Source organism: Echinops telfairi, unplaced genomic scaffold (assembly GCF_000313985.2).
Source record: "Echinops telfairi isolate 266 unplaced genomic scaffold, ASM31398v2 ScPeMD7_8;HRSCAF=38, whole genome shotgun sequence".
NCBI lineage: Eukaryota > Metazoa > Chordata > Mammalia > Afrosoricida > Tenrecidae > Echinops > Echinops telfairi.
This window is the reverse complement of record NW_022103905.1, coordinates 10,211,016-10,220,458: the sequence shown is the minus strand read 5'-3', so window position 1 is coordinate 10,220,458 and position 9,443 is coordinate 10,211,016. Positions and strand designations below refer to the sequence as shown.

Sequence of the window (9,443 nt, the reverse complement as noted above, 5' to 3'; positions counted from 1 at the left end):
AGTGAATGTGTAAACATCTCAGCACTGGCAGGGGTCTCCACACGGCTGCTCCAGCACCCAGGGCTGCATCGGGGTAGGTCCATGCAGCTTCTCCTCAGGGATGTGAGCCTTGCCAGCTGAAGCAGGGAACTGGGTAAGGCAGCTACCTCAGGAGGAACAGGAAATTATAGAGGGAGGGCAGAGGGATGGATGGGAAAAAGAAAGAAAGAAAACCACATTTATGGGATGTCTCACGGGGTATTATTACTGATTTCCTTTGTTGAGATGGGCTGTGTAACTATATAGAATATGCTTCCTTCAAAACAAAACAAAACAATTCCTCCAGATTTGTTACTCCGCAGATCTAAATATTAGTCTGAGTGGCTAAAAAAAAAGGAGGGAAGGTACCATTGAAATGGACTCGGGGTCTTTAGTGACATACAAGTTCATTCCAAACGTGGACACGTACGCAAAGATGACATCGGATGGCCAGCAAACATACTCATGACCGCTAACCCTCGAGGGATGCGAAGCAAAGCAACGATGAGACACCACCTTACCTGGACAATGAGAGCAGCCACGTTAATCAAAACCAAACCAAACCACAAGGTAAATGCTGGAGAGGTTGTGGAGAGATTGGAACCCTCATACACTGCTGTTGGGACTTTAAATATGAACACCCACCATGCAAAGCAATGTGGTGCTGCGTCAAACCACAGGGAACAGAAGTTCCCTGTGACCCGGCAATCCCTCCGCTGGCTGTATACGCGCCCTAGAGAAGTAAGTGTCACAGCATGAGCAGACATATGCACACCCGTGTGCATTGCAGCACTGTTCACAACCGCCAGAAGATGGACACAATCTAAATGCCTGTCAGCAGAAGAATAGGTAAAGAAACGTTGGCCCATACACACAGTGGAATACTAATTGCTGAAAAACAATGTCGAAACCGAGGAGCACCGAGTGGACCGGGAGGACACTGCTGAAAGAAACGATCCCATCATGAAAGGACAGATATTGTGTGAGATCGCTGTGAAAAGTGGGGAAGCAAAACAAAGATGGCCATCCCGAGGAGACGGGAATATGAAGCAGTAGATTAGAGGGTTGGCAGGTAATAACTTGGGTGAAGGAGAAATAAAGGGCGGGGGCGGGGTAGGATAAACTATTGGGGTGTTTGATTGTAGTTCAAACTGTTGAATACCAAATTGGCCATCGGGAATGTCAACTCCCACCGAATTCACAATAAATGGTTGGGGAAAAAATAAAGATACTCCATGGCGTGCCCGTGTTTAATTGTACTGTATGCATCACATGGGGGCAGTAAGACTGCCTAGCACGGCTTCATCCAGCTCTCTACATCCCTGTTCTCCTCAGCGTCTGTCTGTCTCTCAGGACCACCCTGGCTCGTGTCAGATCCGCCTTCCTTCAATAGTGTGCCTGGGCTCCTTCTCCAGCCAGTGCGAGGACCTCCTAGTGCAGCAGTCTCCTGGCTTTGACTTTCCTCCCCATTTTTTTCTCAAAAGGGGGGACTTTCCTATTGCTCGCCTCTTGTACCTGATGGCTGCTGTGCTGGAAGGTGCTTTGGTCAAGCAATGGGTTGAAGCATTGGGCTCACAAGGTTGGCAGTTCAAGCCCATCAACTACTCCTTGGGAGAGCGATGACGCTTTCTGCTCTGGTAAAGATTTCAGTGTCAGAAACCTTAACGAGCAGGTCTACGCTGTCCAATAGAGTTGTTATGCGTCAGAATCCACTGGAGGGCGTTGACTTTGGGTTGGGTTTGGCCTGTAGTCCGCCACCTTGCACATCTGAGATTGCACATCTTCTCTCTCGACTACAGTTGGAAACAGTCTTGTCACAGCTCTTGACCTTGCCCTCTGCCTCTCCTCCCTTCCATTCCACTGCCATTTCATCCCTGTCAGCTCGGCTCAGGCTATGGGTCGTCTCAGCCAGCCAGAGAGCGAGGCGGCGCAGGAGGACGGCCCTGGGTTAGGGTGGTGTGGCTGCCTCCACATCTCCATCCAGGGCGAGACGTCTTTGCCCATTGCCCGGCAGGCCTCACTCTACAGACAGTGCCACACACCGGAAGTTGATCCTGCCGCTGGCTCGGTGTTCGAAGTCAAAGAAGATCCGAATCTTACCAATGGCCAGCTGTGATCCGGAGAGCCAGCACACGACCGTGATGAAGGTAGGCTCCCGCCAAGAGTTTCGGGGTTGAGCCCCGTGCTTTCCGGAACACCAATTCCCCCTTGTTTATTGCTGCTGCCGTTTTATTTCTTTGTAGCCCTCAGGGAGCCAGCCTAATCTTCTAAACATGTGATTAACCATACAATGCCAGCGGTTACGGGTGAGATCGACCAAACAGGTGAACGAGGGCTCTCCCCACAGGTGGCCAGGTTTCAGAGGGAAATAGAGGCGTGTTTTGAAACTTTACAACACATAGGTTTATGTTCCCAACCCACCCGCTGCCATCGAATCGATTCCAACTCAGCGATCCCAGGAGGGGTTTCCAAAGCTGTAACTCTTTACAGGAGCAGACAGCCTCGTCTTTCTGCCACCGATTGGCTGGTGGTTTTGAACCACCAACCTTGCAGTCCTTAGTCCAACACTGATCCGGCAGTGCCCCCAGGGCTCCTTTAAATAAGTTTGTGTTTGAGACATAGCTGTTATAATGGAGTTTGGCCAGATAGGAACATCCCTAACTTGTCAGGCACTGTCCCTGCCTGGTGAATGCTGACATGCAAGTGCCAAGCAGCTATGAGGGAATAGGGGCTCACCGGTGGGGCTCCCTGTCCTCTGTGGTCAGGAGCCAGGGGGCCCTGGGCAGGAGTATTGGGGAACCACAGTAGTTTGGTGGAGCCTCGGGGATCGGGGTGTGTGGTTCAGGGGTGACTGGAAACGATGGCCCAGAAAGTAAGTTCAGGCTCTTGCTAGGCCTGGGGAAGGTGTCTCCGGGTGGTGGTTTGTGCCTGGACTCTTGTCAGCAGAGAGGAGGGTGTGGCTCCCAAGGACCTGCCTGGGCCCGTTTGGGTTGGGTTGGGTTGGTGGTATGTGCGAGGCCACAAGATGTAAGGGCGGCCCAGCAGTCCCTGTGGTGACAGAGGTGGGCTATGGGGACAATGGTTCTCGGAAGACATTCGGAATGGGTGAGGTGACTGGGCTACACTGCTGTTTTATGTAGAAAAATAGGTTCTCAGAGACATAAAATTCATGGCTTTCTGTTTTATAGTTTATTTAGGGATGCTGGTGGAGTAGTGGGTTGTGTTGGGCTGGTAACTGCAATTTTGTCTGTTCAAACCCACCAGATGCTCCTCAGGAGAAAGATGAGGCTTTCTTCTCCTATAAAGATTTACAGCCTTGACACCCCCAGGGGGCCGCTTTATCCTGCCCTATAGGGTCAAGATGAGTCAAATGGACTCAATGACAATGAGGGTTTTTGTTTTTCCTTTTGAATTTTATAGTTTGTCTCTTCCCAGAAAGAAGACCGTCTGAGGGCATCCAGACACGGGGAATCCCAGACAGCCCCGGCTCGGGAGAAGCAGGGCCTCCCGGGGCCCAGTACCTCCTATGGGGGCGCTGAGAGTGATCGTGATGAGGAGGAGGGCAGAGGCGAAGAGGCCAGCAGCTTGGCTACCATTGAAAGCCGTCACCACGGGGGCCTCCGAGGTGAGTCCGTGTGGGAGGAACATCGCATCATTTCAGGGTTGCACCGTTGACCCCCGCTGTCTTTGCCTGCGAGTTGATCCGACTCAGGGTGACGAGTCTCCCTCAGACTTGTCAGCCTGGTCTTGTTCGCGCTTTGGAGTTTGTTCCCTGTGTGTTCCCACTCTGTCCTGGAGCTCACACTGGCCACAGGGTGGCTGGGCACTATCTAGTTCTTGTGGTCTCAGGCTACTGGAGGCTGGTGTCTGAGTATTCCATTAGTCCTCTGGACTAATTGTTTCCTTGCGTTTTTGATCGTCTTCACTCTTCTAATGACTTACTTTTCCACTGATAAGATCAAAGATCCAGAGACATTTTGTGTTCTTTATCCAAGGGAGACACTATATTATTTATTGCTCATCTTACTGCCATCGTCATTCCCACTCATAGTGAAGGAGAACTGCTTCTGTGTGTTCCCAAGGTTGTAAATCTCTTTTTTCCCTTCAAGTATTTTGAAAAATTATAAATAGTCTTATACTTAAACAGTTCAGTCCATCAAAAAGAGTTGTATAATCATCACCACAATTAGTTCTAGAACATTTTCTTCCCTCTTGTTCTCATTGTTTACGTCCCTATTTCCCTACAACCCCTCCTCTCGTGCTCCTAGTAAGCCACCAATCCATTTACTGTCTCTTTAGCCTCACCTACCCTGGATTTCCGATACTGGAAAACATACCAAAAAATCACCAACAACATTAACAAAATAAACCAGAGGGGAAAAACCTCAATTGAGAAAAAAGCCGGAAATATTAAAACTAGGACAAATTTAAACTGGGCCACAAGGGAAATCAACTGCATTGTGCGTCTGCCGTCACTGAGTTTACGATGCTGGCTAACACGGCCGTACATCTTCTTTTTCAGAAAGTTTTCTTGGCACTTCATCTGCATCTCAGACAGTTCCATAGTTCCACCATATCAAGGAGAGTGGTACGATTTTTATCACAATCAATTTTAGAACATGTCTTTTTCCCGGTACTCAGTTGTTCATGGATTTTTTTCAATGTTGGAAAAAATATACACAACAAAACATTCACCAATTCAACAACTTCTACATGTACAATTCAGTGCCATTGGTGATACTCTGTGTCCATAATTGTTATCCTTCTCCAAACTGTCCCACCGCATTAACATGAACTGAATGCCCCCTAAGCAAAGACTCTTCCTCCTTCACCCCTGGTACCCATAGGTCAAGTTTGGTTTCTTTTTTCGTTTTAGTAGTTTTCTTGATATAATATTCACATATTAACAATCCACAAATTGCTTCTAAAAAGAGTTATAGATACATCATCACAATCAGCTCTGATGTCCCCTTTCCCTCCCGCTTCCCTCTCCTTTCTGATAAACCATTGCACCAGTTACTGTCTCTCTGCATCCACTCCTTCGTGCTGCCTAACCTGGGAGACCTAACAGAAACAACAAAAAATAAAACGAAAGAGAAAGGAGAAAGCAGTAATACATAAAAGATAAAAATAAAGAGTAAGAAAGAAAAAAAACACCAACCATATTTAAAAATCTAGAGAAGACATTTCTTTCTCGAACAACTGAAAAATATTTGAGCATAGAGCACTAGAGCACATTCGGGTTGGGTCAAGAGAGGTCAACCGACCAGTATCGTATTACAGTGAACCCTCGTTTATCGGGTTTAATTGGTTCTAGACCCTACCGTGATAAATGAAATTCCGCGAAGTAGGATTCCTTATTTGTAAATCAAATATTTTCGTAGTTAGAGCATAGAGGACATGAAAAAACACCCTTTAGTCACCATTACACTCGTATTACCCAATTTATTAAACGAAAAAGGGAAAATACAGTAAAACATTTTGGACGTTACAATTATCATTTATTATTTATTATATTATTTATGGCATCAAGCGTGTACAGTATGAGCCAATCAGTGGCAGTAATGACAGAGCATGCGCTGTTACGCAAAAACCGCGATAGAGTGAAGCCGTGGAAGTCGAAGCGCGAAGTGGCGAGGGTTCACTGTATACGGTGGTCCGGCTCCCCATCATCGAGTTGACAATAATTTCTGCTAGTGAAGCTGTTGAAGTCCCTCACCTGGGACTAGAGGGGATCCGCCAGAAGCCTGACCCAGCCACTCTGCAGATGGATTTGGGGCTCCCATTTCTCCCCAGAGCTTTGTACAGATTGGGTGTTCACATTTGGTGGTGGGGGGGTGTTCACAATTTAAGCTCTGATACTGTTCCCTTCATCACATTTGGAGTTTGTTACTGCCATCTTTGGATCACCCAGGCTGGTGTGCTTCTTTCATGTGGGCTTAGCTGGTGCTTGACGTAGATGGCTGCTTGTTTGAATGCATGCCTTAAGAGCCCGGACAATGGAACCCATTATGGAAGCAGAAAGCCTCCTCCTTCTCCTGAGGAGCAGCTGGTGGGCTCAATCTGTCGGCCTTGCCGGATTAGCAGAGTCCACCTCGTACTCCCTGCACCACCTTACTCCTCTGACTGCCGAGGCCGCCGGGCTACTCACCAGCCAACATTCTCTGAGCACGTAGATGCTCCCCTCGGGGTGCTGGTGAGGCAGATAAGAGTAAACATTGCAGTGACGTTAGTGGTCGATGGTTTCAAACATTGCCCGCTTATGTGTGTGTGGGGGTATTCAAAATGTCTGTGGCAAAACCCCACTGTCTTTTAATTCCTCGTTGGCACAGTGGTTAAGCGCTTGGCTAACTGAAAGGTTAGTGGTTCGAAAGTAGAAACTAGCCATGTGCTCCCCTAAAGATTACAGCCCGGAATCCCCAGGGGGACGTTCTGCTCTGTCGCATGGGGTTATCAGTTGCATGTCTACTTGCTGGAACATGGAAAGTAACTCTCCCCCAACTCTGTCCCTTCCCGGGGCCACAAGCTGAAGCGAGGCTCCTTCACTATCAGCTTAGAACTGCCGCACTTCAGATAAAATGTCCAGAAATGCTCGATATAGAATCTTACATTTTACCTCTTGTATCTGTTCAGAAGGCGAACCTTCCAGAAAGAAGAGAGTATCAGGAGATGCAGAGAGGGAAGAGAAGTGAAGTACAAACGCGCACTTGCTGTGTCTATCGCAGTCAACAGTTTCACAGCAGCGGACGGCAGCCGCTGGTCTTAATTCGATGGCGGCCTGGGCTGTGTTTGTTGCTGCCGCCAGGTGCCATCTGGTCGGTTCCCACTCAGAGCCTGTGTCTAACAGAGTGCCACACTGCCCGCTCCTGTCACCTCCCAAGCGGGTTAGGTTTGAGCCCACGGTTGCAGTCACTGTATCAATCTGTTTCATTCTGGGTCTTTCTCTTTTATAGTTCTCCTAGCAAGCATAATGTGCTTCTTCAGGGACTGGTCTCTGAGTATGTGAGGCCAACTCTCAGCATCCTCGCTCCTAACAAGGCCGGACTTCTTCCAGACAGGTTTGCTCTTGCAGTCCATCGCCTAGTTAATGTTCTTTTCCAGCTCAAAGGCATCAGTTTTGTTGCCTTCTGTGTCCATTGTCCAGCGTCCACGCGAGGCATACGAGGCAACTGAAAATACCAGGGCTTGGAGCAGGGGAAGCTTAGCCCTCAAAGCGTCACCTGAGTTAACCCATTTAGGAGGGCTTGTGTAGAAACAACCGATGCAATAGGTTGTTTGATCTGGACGCTGCTTTCACGAGGGCTGATGAGTTGAGCTGCTTTTGTGTCATTCGAGTTGTGAATAAAAAATGTTGAAACGCAAGCCTGTGACTTTAGAAAATTCCTTTGTCCCCCGAACAGGAAGTTTGGGTAAGTGTTGACTTGGGCCTGAGGTTTGAGAGAGTTTCTGCGGCCCTGCCCCCTCCCTTCCTTTCTCTCTCCTGGGGCAGTGGTTCTGTCTGGATCTGGGGATGCACATTTCTGGCCCTCCGCCCCGACAGACCATGGAGCAATGCTGAACATCAGATAGACTCGCCTCTGGTGACTGTGCACTTGCCGGTGGCTGCCAATTCCACCACTCAGGGTCTCCAAGACCAGGGGTGACTCCGAGCCGAGCATTTTTAACTCGACTGCGACGAGGGTTGGCTCTCCACAGTCAGTCCCGGGACCCAAGCCCACTCTGGGGAGCTGGGAGTTCCCAGAGCAGCTCATCTCACCCAGAGCCGAGTCTGACTTTTAGACACGCTGTAGGACAGGGCAGGGCTGCCAGCGATCTACTGATCTCGGTGGGAACAGACAACTTTTTCTTTCTCCCTCAAAGCGGCCGGTGGGTTTGAACCGCCAGCCTCTGGGTGAGCAGCCCAGTGCTTAAGCCGTTATGCCACAAGGGCTCCTTTCTGACTCTCCAAAGGGGATCATATCCAGGCATCCTCAGCTGTGAGTGAAAAGCGCAGAAGCCATCCTCGGTAGTCCACCGTCACAAGCTTTAAGAGGAATTTCTTTTATTTCCCAAAGGTGAGAGAACTCGGATAATTTTAAATTCACCCTAATCTGAAGTTTCCTCAATCTATTACACGGTTCACTGACTTTCTTTCTGGTGACAGCGGTGACTGACATGAGAAGTCTTGGCCCTACTATACATCGTCCTTGGATATTAGCAATATTGGCTCCCACCAGGCCCAGAATACCCGGGGGCACTGTTTCTTGGCCTTTGTCACCTGGATTCAATTCCAGGGACAGACAAGACTGGTACTGACATTGTTAGATTGAACTATAAGAGGTTAGGGAGAAAGACGAAGCTTTCTACTCCCGTAAAGAGCTCACCGTCTCGGGAACCCCCGGGGGTGGTTCTACCCTGTTCTACAGGGTTGCTATGAGTGGGAATCGACTTCAGGGCAGTGAGCTTTGCATTTTGTTGACAATTTCATTGATTTCGGGAAATGAGAGGGAGACCCTCAGGAGATGGACTGGCGCAATGGTTGGAACAATGGGCGCAATCCAGAATGACTGACAGGACGGATCAGGACCGGCAGCACTTTGTGGTGTTGTACTTAGGTTGCTATGCGTAGGAACTGACTGTGGCCCCTAACAACAGTCGTAGAAGAGGTATGTAAAGACTGACCTTTATTGACGAACACAGAAACTAAAGACATTGTGTGGCTTTCCAAAAAGCCCTTGTCTATGGGTTACGGAGCTTTGGTGCTCGAGTATTGGCCTGCTAACCAAAAGATCTGTGTTCGAATGCACCAGGTATCCCAAGACAAAGACGTGACTGCTTCCTTAGAGATGTACAACCTTGAAAGTCCCACGGGGCACTCCGACTACTGGCTTTGTGGTGGGCCTGAAGTTTGACGATGTAATACACTAAACTCTCCTCTGCTCATCTTTGTTGGGAGTGGGCATCTATTCAAAGACAAAACTCACAGGTTGCTTTAGACCTGCGTCTCCCAAAGGGGGGTGCAAAAGCAGACAGCTACACTTTACTCTAGGTTATGGTACAAAAGATCTGAATTGCTGGGGTGTTTTTTTGGGGTTAAAGGAGACAGTAGGCCAAGTAAGTTTGGGCACCCATGCTCAAGGCATCTTAAAAGCCTGTGACAACTTTGTGTTTACGACCACGTAAACAAAACATGGCCGGCAGTGTGTCTTCGTGCTCCGATCTGTTCTTATCTAGCCACTACAGCAGGTGACCTGAGTAAAATTCTTCATATTAATAGAAGCTTTCTAAAATACTGCTATGGGTTGATTTGTTTCCCCCAAAATTTATGTTTACGTCCCAGCTCCCCTGAACGTGGGAGAATGTGAGTTTATTTGGGAATCAAATCTCAGCAGATGTAGTTAACATGAGATCACACTGGAGAAGTGGGTGGGTCCTAACCCAAAGTA

At 48.6% G+C, this 9,443-nt stretch overlaps 1 protein-coding gene across 1 annotated transcript in view; it reads left to right on the top strand.

Moving 5' to 3' along the window:
* LOC123521269 (RNA polymerase-associated protein LEO1-like) overlaps window positions 1–6,710 on the top strand; it is a 10,926-nt gene extending 4,216 nt beyond the window's left edge. The window contains exons 3-5 of the mRNA XM_045286467.1: window positions 2,033–2,165; window positions 3,454–3,643; window positions 6,652–6,710. Coding sequence (XP_045142402.1) covers window positions 2,033–2,165; window positions 3,454–3,643; window positions 6,652–6,710 — 382 coding nt within the window. The remainder of the gene's footprint in view (window positions 1–2,032; window positions 2,166–3,453; window positions 3,644–6,651) is intronic.
* Window positions 6,711–9,443: the final 2,733 nt, after the last annotated feature.